Source organism: Neophocaena asiaeorientalis, unplaced genomic scaffold (genome assembly GCF_003031525.2).
Source record: "Neophocaena asiaeorientalis asiaeorientalis breed wild unplaced genomic scaffold, Neophocaena_asiaeorientalis_V1.1 scaffold166, whole genome shotgun sequence".
Classification (NCBI taxonomy): Eukaryota; Metazoa; Chordata; class Mammalia; order Artiodactyla; family Phocoenidae; genus Neophocaena; species Neophocaena asiaeorientalis.
This window is the reverse complement of record NW_020174933.1, coordinates 3,549,876-3,569,497: the sequence shown is the minus strand read 5'-3', so window position 1 is coordinate 3,569,497 and position 19,622 is coordinate 3,549,876. Positions and strand designations below refer to the sequence as shown.

At 37.8% G+C, this 19,622-nt stretch overlaps 1 protein-coding gene across 6 annotated transcripts in view; it reads right to left on the bottom strand.

Annotated features, from left to right (window-relative positions):
* LYST (lysosomal trafficking regulator) overlaps positions 1-19,622 on the bottom strand; it is a 174,266-nt gene that overhangs the window by 115,351 nt on the left and 39,293 nt on the right. For all 6 annotated transcript variants that reach the window (XR_003005492.1, XM_024761468.1, XM_024761471.1 and 3 more), the window contains exons 4-10: positions 15,919-16,009; positions 12,134-14,213; positions 9,693-10,710; positions 7,771-7,932; positions 6,125-6,281; positions 3,771-3,997; positions 3,204-3,270 (exon numbers count right to left, since the gene is read on the bottom strand). Coding sequence is in view for 5 of the 6 variants with exons in the window: in XM_024761468.1 (XP_024617236.1) it covers positions 3,204-3,270; positions 3,771-3,997; positions 6,125-6,281; positions 7,771-7,932; positions 9,693-10,710; positions 12,134-14,213; positions 15,919-16,009 (3,802 nt within the window). In the remaining variant the exon portion in view is untranslated. The remainder of the gene's footprint in view (positions 1-3,203; positions 3,271-3,770; positions 3,998-6,124; positions 6,282-7,770; positions 7,933-9,692; positions 10,711-12,133; positions 14,214-15,918; positions 16,010-19,622) is intronic.

Below are 19,622 nucleotides of genomic sequence, written 5' to 3'. Positions count from 1 at the left end.
AATCCTAACCAAAAAAAAGTCCTACAAAATAAATATTATCTCCCTTTTGGACATGACAAAATAATTCTGATATAAAACCTGAGAACAGAAGTTATGTTTCAGCAACATGTTTTGTAGAAGCAGTGAACTGATACAGTAGCGTAATGGCAGACATATCTAGAAATAAACTTGCAACAAGACTATAAAATAGCATGGACTTTATCCTGTAAGTAACATCAATCAGTTAAAGGTTTTAGAGTAGGAAAATAACATGATCGATGTAAACTGTATGTGCTTAGATTTTTTTTTCCAGTTCAAAACTAACAGGCTCCAGTTCAAAATGGGGGAATAGAGATATACACATACATATACATATGCCTTTGTCTACCACCGAAAAGTCGCTGAACTGAAAGTTCAGAATAACAAAAAGGAAGAAACCCATAACAGGAAAAAAGTGGGGAGGCAGTGGGCATTGGGAGCAGGTCAAGTGAGAGATTTAAAAATATTTCTTGAAGATGGAAGGAGAGACAGATAAAAGAGAAAGCTGCAGCCCAGAATCTCTTTGAATTACAAAGGGGCTCAGAGGAATGAAGAGCCGATCTGTCCCAAATCTGAGGAGGAAGTAAGTACGGGGTTGCAAGCACAGGGATTAATAAAAGGTCTGTCTGTGACATCCACCTCTCTCCTTGATTCCGAGTAAACAGCACGGATAAGTCCCCTTTCACCTTTATGCCCGAAACCTGTAAACTCTTCTCAAAAGAAACTGAATGGCTTCTGCCAAGAAAAAGCTGAGATGTATGGTGGGATGTTAGCATCAGGGCTACCAGGTATAACTGTAAAAGTCTGTAGACTGGCCGAGTTGCCTAACCAAGGGGAAAAATAGGAACTGAAGAGTATACAGAGTACACAGAGAACTCCTAATACTCAACAACAACAAAAGAAACACCCTGATTTTGAAAAAGGGTGAAGGATTTGAATAGACATGTCTCCAAAGAAGATATACAGATGGCTAACAAGTACATGAAAAGATGATCAACGTCACTAATTACGGAAATGCAAATCAAAACCACAGTGAGATACCACAGTGAGGAAAACATCAGACAAATTCAGCAGGGAGACATTCTACAGCATGATCAGTCCTCCTCAAAACTCTCCAGGTCATTAAACAGGGAAAGTCTAAGAAATTGTCACAGCCAAGAGGGAACCTAAGGAGGTATGACAACTAAATGCAATGTGAATCCTGGCTAAGATCTTTAAACAGAAGAACATTAGGTACACACTAAGGCAATCTGAATAAACTATGGACATTAGTTAATAATGATATAACAATATAGGTTCATTAATTATAGCAAATATACTAAGGTTAGTCTGGGTACTCTCTGTACCATCTGCTCAATCTCTCTGTAAAGGTAAAGCTGTTGTAAAAAATAAAGCTTATTAATAAAAAAATTAAAAAGCAATCTACATTAAATCAAAATAAAATAATGATTTTTAAAAACCTGAAGTACTGATGTATGCTACAACATGGATGAAAATATTATGCTAAGCGAAACAAACCAGTCACAAAAAAACACATATTCCATTTACATGAAATATCTAGAATAGGTAAATCTGTAAGACAGGAAATAGATTAGTGACTGCCAGGGGCTGGGGCACGTGCGTGGGGGAGGGTGAAGGGGAAAGAGGGAGTGACTGCTACAGGGTATGGGGGTTTCTCTTGGGGCGATGAAAATGTTTTAACGTGGACAACTCTGAACCTACTAAAAAACACTAAACTGTATACTTCAAATGGGTGAATGGTATAGTATATTAATATATCTCAATTATATCACAAATATATCTCATGTATACAAGTTATATCTCAGTAAAGCTGTTAGAAAAGATAATGGAATAGAATTTCTCAGAGCTAAGCTGGAAATAAGTCTTCAGATCAAAAAAGTCCACTAAGTGCCCAACACAATAAATAAAAATATACCCATACACTAAGTAGATGGGGAAGAAGGGAAGGCTTTTCCTTACCGTGTAATCCCAATTAATAAATGAAGATGGAATGATGGAAACAGAAAATTACTATTTGGCAAGCCACGATATTAACTGTTTCAGTCAAGAATCATCAATGGATGCTAAAATGAGTGGGTTAAAGTATGATGAAAAAAAGGATATTTACATAGCCTTAAGTTATCTCCCCATAAGAAACTTACTAATTATAAAGAGAAAATACTAACAATGGAAACACCTGGCAAAACACCACCTTAACCAAGTGATCAGTCAACATCACCAGTAATAAGATATAGATATCATGAACCCCTAGATATGATGCACTGTGAAAAGGCATAGCATCACTTGTGAGATATGCATGCCCAAAATGCATAACTTGAATTTGATCATGAGAAAATATGTGACAAACCCAAATTAACATTTTGTGTATGTCAGCCTTAATTCTCCAATTACAATTTAGGTTTCTCCAACTAAAATCTAGGTTTCTATCTAGTGTATATAATATAATCACATTATGTATTCATTATGAATTTGTCAAATGTCTGTGAAAGTACAGAGTAGAGAGTGGGCACTCAAGCAATACCTGATAAAAGCAGCAATACAGGGCTTCCCTGGTGGCACAGTGGTTGAGAATCTGCCTGTCAATGCAGGGGACACGGGTTCGAGCCCTGGTCTGGGAAGATCCCACATGCTGCGGAGCAACTAGGCCCGTGAGCCACAACTACTGAGCCTGTGCGTCTGGAGCCTGTGCTCCGCAACAAGAGAGGCCGCGATAGTGAGAGGCCCACGCACCGCGATGAAGAGTGGCCCTCGCTTGCCACAACTAAAGAAAGCCCTTGCACAGAAACGAAGACCCAATACAGCAAAAATAAATAAATAAAATTAATAAAAACGTCTACCCCCAACATCTTCTTTAAAAAAAAAAAAAAAAAGCAGCAATACAGTGTTTAGACTGGGCTACAGTCCTCGCAATGCCACTTCTATGTATATGACCCTGAACAACTAATTTGGTCCCTTGGAATTTAGATTTTCCTCTCTATAAACTCAAGATACTTATACTATGTCTACCACATTGGATGGTTCTGAGAAACAAAAGAGATGATGCATATAAAGCTACTTTTGAAACCACCCAGCACTATGCCAATGGAAGCCATTACTGTCAACTCTTCATTTCACATAGCAACAAAGTTATTTCAAAGCTATTGTTTAAAACAGTTTCAACGCACCTTGAAAATCAGAATCAGTCTGTGTTAAAATACTCAAGAACCCTCCTAAAAGATTTTTCACAGTTCCCTGAAGATTAAAAAACAAAAGAAATTAAATGTCTTACCTCATGAAAGCATGAAGCAACTGTAATATCATAATAAATTACTTGATAGTCTACTGCATACACATTTCTAGGTATTTTAAAATAAGTGGAGAGAATGCTATGTGTAGGATTATACATAATTTTCATTTTGTTTTTTATGCTGTTTTGTTTTCTGAGTTTTCAAAACAATGACCATATATTAAAATTAAATGCAATTTTTCAAATATTATCCACTCTCAGAAACATACTAGGATTCTTATTAGTTAGCCAATGACAACATTAATTTTTATGCTACTTTGGAGAACTATGGAAATAGAAGATTTTTAGAATATCACTTGTACTAAAAACATACATTAAGGTATTATAAAAGGTAAGTAATCATCTCAATTTCCAGACAAGTTGGGTTATATATAAACAAAGAGATGAGTAATTGGGGCATGCGTGTGGTAAGTATTGATCACATTTAACTAAATACATCTTTTACCTGTTGCATGAGTAGAAAAATATTCTTTTCTTTCTGCCTGATGATTTTCAAAAAACTCTCAAATACGTGGGAAAGCACGTCAAGTTTGGCTTTACCAGCAGAAAGCAAATTTAATTCCAGCGTACAAATCTCAGGATAAATTATTTCCCCTTGAGTGAGGTTTTCAAGTAAGTCATTTGGACTGCTTGATGCACTGAAACTTTCTACTTCAGGCTTTAAGTCTACCCCTAAAAAGGGGAAAAGAAAAGATTATTTTTATTCCCTAAACATTGACAAAAGATTTCAAATCTCGTTCATCATTTAGGAGATCTAGTGGCACAAGTGCTATTTATAAGAGGCTCACAAAACCTTTTCCTACTGCTTGACTTTTGATTACAATAAGTATCCTGAAAAATCAAATCATATGGATATTTTGAAGATAAATGAGTAGCCTTAAAAGTAATTTTGATCTTCACTAGAACCACGAATATTATCAACTGTAATTTTTACAGACCTGTGACACAGGTTTAACACACTCCTTTGACACAACTGGAACAAAATGCTATCCCGAACTTTCTGATGCCAAAATACCTAAATCACAGGGTAGTTCATTTGTTTGCCCATATCTCTGTGAAAACAGTAGGTCTGGCTATTGGTTGGATGAATTTTATACTGTGTCTTCTTCATAAGTGAGAAACAGACAGACTTTCAATGAATTTCAATTTCAAGTACTTTCAACAAATATTACATTTTGGAAATTTTAACTGTTATGCTCTTTAAAGAAACTGCTGTACTCTTTTAAAGAGTTCATATAGGTAAGAAATGTATAAATTTCTACCTAGACCAAAATTCTTTAAATTAAGATTTAGCAAACTTACAAAAAGGAGGAAATCTATCATTATAAAATCATGTCTGTACTCTGATAAAACTAACACTGTTAGGACTTCCCTGGCAGTCCAGCGGTTAAGACGTCGTGCTTCCATTGCAGGGAGCGCAGGTTAGATCCCTGGTCAGGGAACTAAGATCGCGCATGCCACACGGTGCGGCCAAACAAACAAAACAAAACAAAAAACTAACACTATTAAACCAATATTTTTTCAAAAGCACCTGCTCAGGAGGTGGGGGCGGGGACGGAGAAGTGGAAGAAGGTGGTTAAAAAGTACAAACTTCCAGTTATAAGATAAATAAGTACTAGGGATATAATGTACAACATGATGACTATAGTCACCATTGCTGTATGATATATAGGAAAGTTAAGAGAGTAGATTCTAAGAGTTCTCATCACAAGGAGAAATGTTTATTTCTTTTCTTTTTATTGTATCTATATGAGATGATGAATGCTAACTGAACCTATTGTGGTAATCATTTCACAGTATACGTCAATCCAACCACCTTAAACTTATACAGTGATGTGTGTCAATTATTTCTCAATAAAACTGGAAAAAACATATTAAAGTAGTTTGTTTAATGAATCAAGTAAGCTACATGAATATATATGTGTGTGGCTTTCAATTCGTGGCTGTTCCTTTGTTCTTTTCACTCTCTTTATGGTAAAAAAACAAAGAAACAAAAAATACGTGCTATGGGTCCATCAAGCCCTTTCAGTAGGACATCAGTGATTATTCCCATTCACTCAGTGGGAAAGAAAACAGACTTTGAGGAAGATAAGCCACTGCAAACTTAGTGAAGACTAACAGTACTGGCAGAGTCACAAGATCAGCAGATGAAAAGACTAAGCCTTCCCAGAAATCTCCATATTTTCCATTCTACCCAAGTTTTAGGCCTGGAAACAAAGGACCATATGCAATGTCGTTCCGTCCTAAACAAGCTGGGCTGTGGTGAACTAAGAAGAAATCTATGCTGCAGCATCACTGGAGGCCACAAAGAGATGTCTGCATTCCTTATATTATTTAAGCTTTATAACAAACTGCCTGCAATGCTCTTCCTGTCAATGTTTGCGGCATAGGTCTTTTGTATTTAGGCCTCAACGTAAACACATCTTCAGAGAGGCCTTCTCCGACCCCAGTCACTATCACATCACCCTGTTTTATTTCTTCATACTGCTTATTTCTGATACTTATTGTTTGTCTTTTCCACTAGAATATATATGAAAGCAGGGACTTCCTCTACCCTGTATTCTTAGGCACTCGGTCAATGTTTGTGATAACAAAATACATTTCATTGTTTTAAACTGCTTACAAGAATGTCAGAATTTGTTGTCAAGATCAAATGAAATGATGATGCAATGCACTTTTTAAATGTAAGGCAATACAATGTAAGGCAATACAAAATTCTAAAGTGATACTATTATGAACCATTTGCTAATTAATAATCTGACTTCAAATCCAATCACAAGTCCTTCGGTGATATTTTACCATCATCCCAGGTTTCACTATCCTCAGGATTGCTTTCAGTATCTGCTTCATAACCTTCTTCTTCAACCAAAAGTTTAATACTGCAACACTGAGAATCCTCAGCTTCTTCTGAAAAATCACCAGGTTGGGATGACAATTCTTCTTCAGACTGATGACTCTATAAGATCAGTGTAATTAAAAGGCAAAAGCTGTAATGTTTGTTCATTTTTCATAAATAAGGTATTTACTACTCAAAAGTCATTTTAAGGACAGCTTCGGTATTTTAAGAAAAAAAATCTTAGCAATCAATATTAACCATTACACATTATGAAATTCGCACAGAATAATTTTCTTGATTAACACCTCAGAAAATAGCTGTCCTAAAAGATTAAGCTATAGGTCATTTCAGTTTTACTGAAAAATAAGTCTAAGAAATTTCATTCTAGTTATATGATAAGAAATGACTAAAAACCACAATGAGGTAGAATTAAGTTGTACTTCTTACAACTTAATGTGAATAAATATGTATTATTTTTACATATTTGTTCACGGAAAGGATTTTTTCATAGGATTTTTATAAATAAAGTGTTTCATAAATTAGATAACCAGAGAAGAGATGAAAAATTTTCAAGGAAATTAATTTTAAGATTTCAGAATGCAGTTGTCTATATACAAGCATCTCAGAAATCAAGAGTTCCAGCATTAACTCCCTGTGCAATACCTTGTGGCATGAAATTTTCTTTCTCTTATAAAAATGCTACTAATATCTTCATTTTAGAAAACATACTTGAAGAAGCTCAGAGTATTTTATCATTGCAACAGTAATAAAAGGTAGAGTAAACTTTTTTTTTAATAAGTAGGTAGGTATTTTAACCCACCTAGGTATTTTGACCTTTAAGGTAGGTATTTTCACATCTTCCAGTTAACCAACTGATTCAGTAATATGATGAAGGCATTAGTAGTTATTTCAGTAAGTTTTTAACTTATGACAAACAGTAACATAAAACATTATGGCAGAAGATTATAAAATGCCAATGTATGTCCAGACCAAGGAATTTAAAAAGAAGTTACATAAGGATAAAGGAGAGGTGACAATTAACTAAAGGTAAAGAAACATAAAAGGAGAGGGAAATTAACTAAATATGTATCCGAGTTTCAGGAAAAAAAATTAAAATAGTTCTTTTAGAAAACAATGTTAACAGAACAACTAAAAAACTATGACTGCTATTTTCTATGCAAGTACTAGTCATTTTTAATGCTGAGTGATTTAAAATTAAAGTGAGAAGAGAGTTCTGGAAATATTAGCTGCACCAATATAGGATCAAATAAGACAGCTGAGTCACTGCCATCCCTGAATTGTTATTTAATAAACTATCAGTTTATACGTAAGACTTATCAAATAATACCTTTCCACCTAACTAGAAGTAATTCTCAGAAAATCTCCAGATTAGATGAAGAAAAGCATGTCATACTGCTCTGTTTTTTATGAGATACGGCACTGACTAAATACAATCCACCCCACATGACGGCGACATGGCCCATCGAACTCACATGACCAAATCCTGGCCCATATGTCCTAACCACATTCGTTGGTGTCTTACTCCCATCCCACACGCTTCTGCCTCTGCCAGTCACACCCAAACAACACAACTGTCAGTTATTCATACCTTCTCAGTCATAGCATCATCGTGTTCAAAATCTGCTGAATGATTCCCCAGTGCAACTCGAAGCAGGGCATCAAATAAAGGCTTTGCTAATTCTGTTTCAATCACCTTTGACTTGGAAAGATGGCTCCTCATTTCAAGCAGTATATTTTCCACAGACAAGTTCTAAGGTTAAAAAAAAAAGAGAGAGAGACTAAGAATATTAACATGCTTTAAGAAAAAATTAAACAGTGACAAAACAAATGATAAATTAATAGTTACTTAAGTAAACGCTAGTCCGTTTATTTGCAGTTGATATGAAATTAAAATGACTATAAATACCTAGCGCTTATACAAACATCCTACTGTTACAATTAATAACAACATTTTAATTTATCAAATGCTTTACTCATCTTATTTGGTTTTGAATTTCAATGTACCATAAATTGTATCATGCAAAAAACGTTTAGTTAAAACTTCAGGGGTTTGATTAACCATCTCTAGATTTTACAAATTCCTTCTTGGAGATTCCTTAAGACTCTAAGAAGCACTTATGTTCTAATCCTTTTCTCTTCCTCCCTTCTTTACTCCTTCCCATCTGTCCTTGAGGGGAACTCTCACTGCTTGCCTACGTTCCTCTACTAGGGAATGAGGCCACAAGGATGGATAGGAAACTGACTTCTTCCCTAAGGAATTATCTCCGTCCAATGTGAGACACAGATACATACAGACAGGATATGATGGTGACCATACGAGAGCTATAAATAAAGTTCTCTGAGTACAGAAAAGAGAGGATGTGCCTGAGAGACCTGTCGAAGTGTCCAGAGGAAGGACTGTATTAGATGAACAATGAAGAACAAGTTGGAGACAGCAGGCATAGAAGCAGAGAGAGAGAATACGTCAGACAGAAGAACAGGTACAAAAGTACAGAAGTGATGACAAAGAATGCCATCTCCAGAAGCTGTCAGCTCAGTATGGCTGATTGCAGCATGGTGAAGGACAGCAGGAAATTAGGCTAAACAAGGAAGTGAAAGCAAGACTGTGATGGGCTCTGTGTGCTATACTAAGGAGTGTCTATTTTAATTGTGAGCAACGTGGAGGCATCAAGATGTTTTAGACAGGAGGCATTACAGAGGCTGGGACTGCAGTCAGGAGAGCCTGCTGGCTGACAGAACGGTTAGGCGTGAGTTAGTAAGGAAAGAAGGGATCTGCCATATTCGAAGTGTCCTTAGAAGCAAGGCCCGAAACTGAGGACTCCTTTTTCTCTGAGACATGCTCTCAGGAGAAATTTGCAAAGGTGTGAGGGAGGCAGAATATGTTGGGGAAAGAAACCAGGCAAAGATGCGGTTCCAGAATAACTGTGTAGCCCCAGCCTAATTCCATGGGAAGCTCTGGACCCTCAGCTGCACCACAGAAACTGGCACACACACACACCCCCAGAGCCATTCCCATCAATCACCGGCTCTGAGCACCCTCCCCAGGTTGGCCAAGGGCACTTCTTGGGAGATGCGTGCAGGTGTGAGTCCTCAGCAGCCAACATCTGCAGCAGACGGTGGACGGGGGGATCAGCTTGGTAGGGGATCTGGGCAGGGCACCAAACAGAATCACACCAAGGCTGAAAAGTCTGAACTTTGAAATACAATACTCATTATTACTCATCTGACATTCAGTAAGTAACTAATGCCTTTCAGAGTTGGTAAATTTGTCACATGTGGGTTCTGAATTCCAAACTAAAACGTAAGCTTCTTGAGGGCAAGAACAGGCTCATGTACTCCTCTGTGTCCGCCACAGTACCTGGTACTGTTCTAAGCGTGCAGGAGCACCTCAAAACTTAGAATCTTTGGAAAAACAAAATGACAATAGTATTACATTAGAACTTTAAACAAACAAACAAACAAATATATGTATATGTAAAACACAATAGCTAGAGGAAGGACAAGTACTACCTGATTAGGTAACTCCAATTCCATCTTCTGCTGACTAGCTCTGGTGCCATGAAGACAAATAGCCAAAAGGGCTTCCAAAAGTCGTATGCCCTGAAGTGAGGTCTCGCTTTCTCGATTCGTAAATACTTTTGCTTCCTCGGGAGCAGCTTCCGCGGCTGGAATATGTTCCACATTCATGGAAGAAATAGGCTGTGACTCCAATTTACCTGAACTGTCAGCACTCTTTTTCAGACTACCCAGTTCTGAAGGTGTGGGGTCACTTTTCACAGTCAAAGATAATAAATCTTCCTTCACAGTGACCTCAGATTGAGAAGGTCTGTGTAAATCTTGGTTTTCCTCTACATTTATATCTCCCTCCTTTCTCCCGTGCTCAGGACTTCTGAATAGTTCCTGTATTATCATAAATATTAATTTATGGCATACTCGGAAACCACCAAGCCTATAAAACTGTTTCTGGAAAACTGGACTCAACATGTAGATCCAATGACACATTGACCAAATGTCTGCTGCTTGGTGCATGTGTTTGGGAGAGGGCAGGACGAGGCTCTCGAGAGAGAAACATGGCAGCATGTGTTGCAAAGGCTCGCTCGCTGTACTGTCATAGCCAGAAGTATCTTCTGAATCATTGGCTGACTCTCTATCAGATTCTGCTTCTTTACTTACGCACAAGAACGCCACACAGAGGAAGAGGTTTATCGTGTTGATATAAACATCCTGGGTGACAGACTTCCGTTTCTTTGGATAAGCATCTTTGAGGCGGGCATAAAATTTGCTAAGACTCTGAGAATCTGAATAAGCTTGCTGGTTGTACAAAGTACTGACATTTAAAGATGACAGCTCCTTCTGTTCAAGGTCTGTCCCATCAATACCTGGAATTGAAGAATCTTTCTGTTGTTGCCCTAGGCTGATTATCAGAGTTTCAAATGCTTTTAGCGAGTGATTTCGAATACCATCTAAGTAATTTAATTCAATTATTTGGTTCACTCCATTACAACTTAAAAACAAATCTCTTATTACCCTGTGAGAGAAAAAAAAATACAAGAGCTTTTACATATAGCAACATCATTTATAAGTAGGTACATATACTATTTAAATATGTCATTGCTAAACACTACCTATTTCAACTCATCAATTATCTGGCTGAAGTCCTCAGATATGACCAGGATCTCAAGTGGCTTTCTAGTCACTTTTACATCCTTCTTCAAACACTCCAGCAGCATTTGAAAAGAACAGATTACAACGCATCTCAAGTTAAACGAAGCAATACATCTCAAGTTAAGTTAAACTAAGCATATTTTTCTCCAAATGGCAAATTTCTCTATCGATTCTCAGTGCCACAGCCACCATCACATTTGAGATGGACACTCCGGAAGCCCAGAGGCATTTGTGTGTCCATCTGTTTGTCTGCCTGATGGATCACCCAGGACTTTTGTTTGTTTTAAATCTGTATGTCACACAGGGAAAGAAGCAAACTGCAGATCTGAAGTTTTTCAGCTCTGTCTCAGGTAAGACTCACGGATCTGGATCACTGGCCACAAATATGCCAAGGAGTTAAAAACTTTCAAAGCAAAGTCAGTTCTATTTAAACAATGTCAGAATGTCAGGAATTTTTAAAAAAATGATTGTAAAGATAATGAATGATCACAGATGGGTTGTATTTTATTACGTTTTTTAAATGGTGTATGCATTAATTTGAAAGGCCAAACTACCCATCAGAAGCAAGCTTTATTTATAAAACTATTTTTTAAGTATCAGAGTTGATAATCACAAAATCTGCAAAACTCATTGATGGGATTCTAAATAATTTTAATTTTCTTCTTTTTGCTTAATGGTATTTTCCACATATATTGCTTAGGCAATAAATGTAGATATTGTATTTAAAAAATAATAATTCCCTTAATTTCACTACCTCCATAAATAATTATCATTTTATGTATATGCATATTTTACCTAGTTGTAAATAAGCAGATGATATTTTTATTTTATTTTATTGATAAAATATTATAAGTGTTTTTTCATGTCCCAACATGATCCTTTTAAACATTATTTTTTAATGGCTAATAATAGTACATCAACAAAATATAAAATAATTAATTTAACCTTGCCCCTGCTGTTGGATACTTGTGTTGTGTCCATTTTTTTCTCAGAAATATATTTAAAACTTTACTTTTTCTTTTTCAGAGAAATTAAAATCAATGGCTCTATCCTCTTCTCTATGACCACCCCAGTAAAAACAAACAAATGAACAAATATATAAATGTTAAAAAAAAAAATCTGACATGGGATGGGAATTTTCTGGTAGTTGTTAAACTAAAAATTAAATCCTAGGAAAAAATAAATAATAAAGATATTCAAAAGCATACAATGAGAGAAAAATATCTACACACACGTGCACACACACACACACACACACACACACACACACACACACATACACGAACCTTGATTTAAGCAGGGTAGGCAGAGTTTTTAAATAAATCTGAACCACTTCCTGGGGCAAACACTGGTCATGATGGCTACATACATGAGTCTGAGCTGAAGTAATGTCGAGCTGTTGACAATGATGTGCTAATTCAACTCCTCTTTGGAGCACAGGATTAAATATGTAGTTATACAATTTCCACTGAACAACTATATTGCCTTTCTGGATTAAACTGGAAATGTGACTTGCAATCTGCACACTACATAATCTGTCTTCTTCAAAAACAAAACTCTGATAAGCCTCTAAGGCATCCCATTTCCACAAGAGGTCTTCAGATCCACTGCTGGGCAGGATCCCTTGAAATCTGTAAGAAGGACTGGATAAACCTGAGGAAGGTTCAGCATCGCATGCGTTTCCCTGCAGGGTCTCTTCTAATTTGGCTAGTTGATCTGAGTCAACGGTACAAATATTGCAAGCTGCTTTCTTAGTTTTTTGTGGTATCTCGGCTCCTCCTAACTGATCCAAAATAAGTTTGTTAAGAATATTTAATATATGCTGCCGACAGTTTTTCAGGGCTGGCGATTTAAAAGCATAGAGCAAAGGGATGATCACAGATTTGGGATCCATGCAACAGCATATGCCGATGTTCTGAACACCCGAGAGAATCTGGACGCACGTGCTGCTCAAGGAAGCCTGCTGCAGTAAGCGTAAACACTGGTGAGCACACACTGCAATGCAACAGCACCGCTCGGGGTAATACACGTCTCCATCTGCCGTCTCTTCAAACGGGTTTTTGGAAACTTGGTTTTTAAAAGCCGAAACCAGCAGACCTGAGAGATCTCTGTGGTGATGCATGAGGTGGGAATATTCACACCGTCTGTGCCTTTTTCTTGTACACATTGAATGATGAAGTTGCTCTGATTTCACTTTTTTGACAGTGCTCATTATTTTCATCACACTATTGATGAGGGCTTTCAAATGTTCTGAGGCCTCAGGAGGAACCCCATCTCTTACAACCAGCCACTCCATTTGAAGAACTGCTGTTTCAAGTAAATGAAATCCATGATGCTGAATGAATTCTTGAACCAGATCCATGGCTTGACTGAAGAAGAAAGGATTTGAAGCTGCACTTTGAAGACAACAGATCAGGATCTGTAAAACTCCCTCTAGGAGCTCAGGTAAAAGAAGCGCTCTATGGCGATACTTGGAAAACACAAAATCTTCCTGAGCCTCTTGTAGTGTTTTCTTTTGTCTTGGTGCAAAAGGGTCAGGCTGCTTTTCTAGGCAAGTTCTAATTTTTAAAGCTGCTCTAAGCAATTCCGTTAAATTTTTTCTAAGACTTTCTGGCATCATCTCTGCCATACTAATATCTACTGACATAAGATGCAACACTGTTCGAAAAAGCATCCGTTGAATCAAAGCCACCGGTTCTTCAGTCCAACCTGCAGAAACCATCCGATTCTCCAAATTGTCGCTGAGATTACAGCAGTCCCCAAGACCCGCTAGGAACTCAGTCAGCGTGGGCACTACACTGGCAGCTAGAGCGGAATTATGATTCAAGGTAATGTCAAACTTACAAACTTTCTCTAATAAAGATAACAGAACATGACATAAGTCAAATGGAGAATTGTTCATGTGACTGATGATAGACAAGGCCGCTGGCTCACTTAAAATGTCAGTGTTTGACTCTTGTCTTGGAATCTTCTCTCTGGAATCTTCCAAAGCCATGGTATCAGGAGGGGTCTGTTCTTTGGTTGATAAGTGGTCAAGCTTAGCTGTAAGGTGGTCTTCTTTAGGAGACTGTGTTACAAAATGCTGCAGCAGATGGGACCTTCTATGCTTAGTCATTACTATACTTTTGTCATCTGAATTGACTTCTGAATCTGAGGTGGAGAGCTGTGTCTTTCTTGCATCTCTTACAGAATAGCGATGGGTAGTTTTACGCTGTCGTCTGCTTTGTTGAAAAACATTTACTTTTGCAGAAACCTGACCGGCTGGGGCACTTCCTTCTAAATATAATTTTTCCTGAGTAGATCTTTGAGAACTTGAGTTCTTTTCTTTGGTCAGGATTATATCAGCTGAGAATGGTAGATTAAAATCTAACAATATGAAGAAAGAAAATTTAGAATACCTTAATATGTTTTAAAACTCAGTTTGCATAGGTGATTACCCTCTTACTTATCATTCACTTTAGGAGTTTATCCTCAGTATATTTTTATTATGGGGCTGATTTCCTTTAGCCTTTTGTTATGTCTCTACTCCCCTTCCTCCCCTTATCACTTCACTTCCTTATCCCGCTCATGTTAAGTACCAGGTGGCACTGGTTCAAAGGATACAAATTGATTCTGAAAACAACAAGGAGAACAGTGTTAGGAAAGTAGTACCGGTATTTAGCGCTACTATTCCTACCATTTTACAAATCTCCTCCGATAATGCCATTAATTAAGACACAGGGGTGTATTATATTCTCAAAACAGTATTTAGTTTATAGCCCTGATATAACTTAGAAACTTTAAGATTTTCTAAAATTATTTTTAAATCATACAGTAGATACCAAATGTTCTCCAAGACTGAGGTTAAAAGAGTTATTCATTCACAATATCTACGGCATGTGCTACGCACTGAACTAGGCACAGGTACAGGCATTCCTGTTTCATCCTCAGTGCCTAGAACCTAGGGCTGCCGTGTGGTCACCACTCAATACCTATCTCTTAGGGAAATGAATAAATTTTCCATACTAATTAAAAAGATAATGAAATTGGTCTTTCCCTTTGCAATAACACGTAATAAGATCTATACAAAGATACAGTTACAATTCAGAATGAATTAAAAAAATCTGTAAATAAAAGACTTGTGCTTTAATTAAGGGAGATTAAAAGAAGTCTGACAAATTCCATGTATGCAAAAGATGCAGGCAATGAAGACAACTTCCCCAAAAGGACACAAATTAGATTTCTTAAGTGATTAACAATTTGTGAATTCTATAAATTAAGAAGAAAACAAGAGCAGAATCAGTGAATCAACAAATATGTAGGATAACAATATTACAAGAACTTAGGTAACTCCCTAAAAGAGAGCTCCATATCAGAAATACATTAAAAATGCATATATGGCATTAAAATACAATTCAGGAGATTTTTCTTTTTTTTTTCAACCTGAGATATCCTTAAGCATCTCACAATTCGCATATTCCAGAAGTGGTCAAGGGGGAAAACTGTTAATCCCTCCACTGAAACATTTAAACTAAGTTTCATATACTTAATATGATATATATACACATATTTTTATTTTTTCTGAATCAGAAATTAAAAGTATGTAGTGACCTTAAGTGTAATAATTCTACCAAGTTCTGAAACAAAATATTACTTTAAATTTATCCTTTAAAAGCAACACTAGAAAAACTAAACTGCAAAAGTCATTGACGGAGTACTGGTAATGGAAAGCAGCCTTTAAAATAAGCGAAGAATCTTTAATTTCTTTCTTCAAACTTTTCACTCTCCATTTCTCAAATGTTAGGCTACATATCCATATTTACTCCTTTTGCTAAGTGTTCTGCTTCTTCATCTATTTTCTAATCATCATTACATTCAAGGAATCCCCTAAGAAGGACCATGGTTTCTGTATTATTAGAAGAAATAAAAATTATTTGCCTAAAGAATTTTTCATATTAAGTATCATACTAATATATACCGTTCTGATTTTGAGCCGTATCAACCGTTACAGCAGAAGTAACGGTTCAATGGAACTTTTTCCCCCAGTGGAATTGTGATAACACAGGTGATATGATAAAGAAAAGAAACATACCTGTTGCCTTTTCTAGTTGAACAGGTATCTTCCATACCAGTGGAAGGAGTGACAGAAGAAGGGTAAGGAGTTCTTCTCTACATGTCAATGCCTGTATTAGAAATAAAAGAATCCTTCATGTTCTAAGGTCATGAAACACATTAATTCCTAATATTCTGTCTTAAATTGAACCAAAAAATCCTTTTTCTTGAGAAGGAAGAATCAAGTTAACCTATTTTAAATCCAATTAAAGCTGCAATACTTTGCAACTTATAAACCCTGCCAATGACAGAAGAATGTAAGAGTATTTGACGGTATTTAGCACATTCTTGCCGATTTTTCCAAAACTAGCTGTTATTACCACCATGCACATTGTAAGAATGCCTTACCTATGAAAAAAAAAATTTGCTAGGTGCAAATGAAAAGTTAAGCCCTATTAATTAGCAAACCAATAACATAAGTTACTAGAAAAGAAAGTCTTCATGCAGTTAAATTTATTTTATTATTATTATTTTTTTTTGTGGTACGTGGGCCTCTCACTGTTGTGGCCTCTCCCGTTGTGGAGCACAGGCTCCGGACACACAGGCTCAGCGGCCATGGCTCATCGGCCCAGCCGCTCCGCGGCATGTGGGATCTTCCCGGACCGGGGCACGAACCCGTGTCCCCTGCATCGGCAGGCGGACTCTCAACCACTGCGCCACCAGGGAAGCCCTCATGCAGTTAAATTTAAAACTCAGAGAACACAATTTTAAAAAGAGAAACTGACATTGTTAATAAAATAATATATCTAAAGAGAGAAAGACGTATTAGTGACGGTCATCCAGTAAATAGTTATTGATTGCACACTAGGTCCACAGCATTTACTGTCTTACCCTTTCTGGAGGATATGGTCCAAGCCCTGCAGAAGGTCCCCTCATTTGGTCCACAGAATACATATACGCAAAACAGTTCAAGAACAGAAGGCATGTAGTATGTGTACATACCCAGGTGTGGTACAGGCATTCAGTTTAGGAGTTAAGAAAAAGGAGCAATCATTATCAGTTAGAGGTGTGGAGGTGCTAGACCTGGAAACGTTGGGACATGGGTGGTCAAGGAATTAATGACAAAACAAGTTTAAATTCCTCACATCAATCAGTGGGGAGGGGTTCAGGGTGATACAATCAGATTTGCCACTATGTAGAGGATGGAATTGGCAGGGAGGGGAAGGGATTGATCAGTGTCAGAGGCAGGGAAACAGTACAGATGAGAGATAATAATGATCTGAAGCCCTCGGATAGTAAAATTGAAAAGGAGGAGACATACTTGAGAAACTGTAAGGGAGAACTGAAATGACTTGCAGTTGACTACCTGTGGGAGTCATCAGGGCAGAGGTTAAGGACATGGGTGAGATTTCCTAGGGAGAGTATCAGGAGGACAAGAGAATTCTACCCAGAATGGAGCTCTGGAGAACAACATTGAAAGAACTGTGGATGGTGGACCTGAAGAGCAGCCTGCAAAGGAGACTGAGAAGTAGTTTCCCCCAAAGAGAAGCAGAACAAGAAATAACAAGGGAAGAGAGCAGTTCAAGAAAGAAAGGTCAACCAGGTCAAGAGCTGCTGTTCTTTAATTGTGTAAGATGATGGCAGGAAAGTATTTAGCAAGTAGAGGTCACCGGTGACCTTAACAAGCACAGTTTTAATGGAGTGATGAGGGTGCAGGTCATATTACGATAGGCTGAAGAGTCGAAGGGAATGAGAAAGCAGAGACATAGATTCAGACTATCACTTTCTAGTGTCCTGGTTATGAAAAGCCTCAAAATTCTGCAAAAGTAAAATTTAAACTCCTTCTCAGGCTTGGAAGACCTTTCATGACACGATTCCTACTGACTTGTCCAGTTGTAGCTCCCATCACCACATCTGACCCTTCCTCACATGTCCAGCTATTAAGGGTTTCCTGAACACCACTGGTCTTTGCAAACGTCTTCCTCACATACACTGCTCTTGCAATTCTCTCACCATCCTCCCATCTGCCAAATGCCAGCTCATTCCTCAGGTCTTAATTCCTCTATGGGGAGACTTCGCTAATCCCCGCTAGGTCAAGTTGGGTTACATGCCTCTAATTTAGTACAGCAACCAACTTGCTGAACGGTTAATGTCTGAATGCCCGTTTTCCTCTTTCATTCATTCAACAAATACTTATTGAGCCCCTACTATGTGCCAGACGCTTTGGATGTAGTGGAAGATGATACTCACATCCTTACAAAGCTGACACTCTAGCAAGGGAGACAGAAAATAATGGGCACAGATAAGAAAATTCCAGACAGAATGCTGTGCAATGGAGAAAATTAAACAGGAGAGGGATGACAGAGTGATGGGAAGGGGAACATTTAAACTGGCTAGTCAGGATGGGCCACTTGAGCAGCTACTTAACTGAGGAGACGGAAGAATCCATGCAAAGACAGGGAAGCAAAGGGCTCATAGGAAGTATATAAAGGGTTGGGAATGGATTTGACTTTTCCATAGAATAGCAGGCAGTCCAGTGTGGCTGAAGCATAGCATGGGGGAGGGCGCTAGGAGATAAGCCTGGAAAGTCAGCGAGGTGGACAGTGCCAGATCCAATGTGGCCTTGGGGGTCATGTGAAGGAGTTTGGATTTATCTCTAAATATGAAGGGAAACTTTTCCAAACATACTTGCCAGGCCTCTCTCAGAGCATGAACTGCAGGGCTCAGGCTCTAGTCCTTAGCAATCACCTCCCTTTTCTGCTACTCGATGCCTTGTACGTAGTCAGATATCCATAAACATTACCTGCACGAATGACTTTGAATTCTGGATGTGAGGTAAAAATTATATCAAAGGTCCCCCATTTTTATGTGCTTTACTTCAGAATTAATAAGACTAAAGATGTCTATATAACATTCACACGTGTAGCTTGTACTCTGTATGTATCTCAACATTTTTTAAGATGCCAGCAAAAGATACACAGTCTTTAAAAAAAAATGTAAACCAATTTCAGGCAGGTCATTCCTGCAGAGTCCTCCTAAGCTGAGTCTTTATCTTTAGCAGATGAACTAATAACTTTCTAACAGAGCTTGGTGACACCTCAAGGGTGTGTGAAGAAGTGCTATAGACACGCTGTCCTTATAATTCAGCCCTTGTTTCCCCACAGTACACTGGCAAATCACCACTGCTGTGTGAGCTGGCATTCCTGCCCCTGGCCTCTGCAACACGCGGCCTGGAACTTCTCTCGCTCCTTCCCACTTAGCTCAGGGCTCAATATGCCAAATTAGGCAGTACATGACACAAACAGATCCATTCCTTGGCTATTCCTAGACTGTCCAATCTACAGAAATCATACCACTCCTCATTTAATACTTACACTTTTATGTTTCCCCCTGTGCAGGGAAAACGACTGTGTCATACATTTTTAATTCCCCATACCAATAATAAACAGTGAAATCACTCTCATGCAGGTAGTAAGAAGCATATTGTAAGTACCTACCAGGTGCCAGGCACCATCCCTTTCACAATTCTATTGTTTTGACTGGATTTTATATTAAGTGCCCATCCTAACCATCCAGAAGTAGTGGTGGCAGGATGGGAGAGAAAGGGCAAGTTTATTGCGGGGGAAGGTGTTTAGGAAGCTACACAGGCAGGTGGGCACCAGATCAAGGACCTCAGGATGACATGCTAAGGAACATGGAATGAAGTTATTTTAATTGGTATTAATGGTATTACTTTAAATTTTG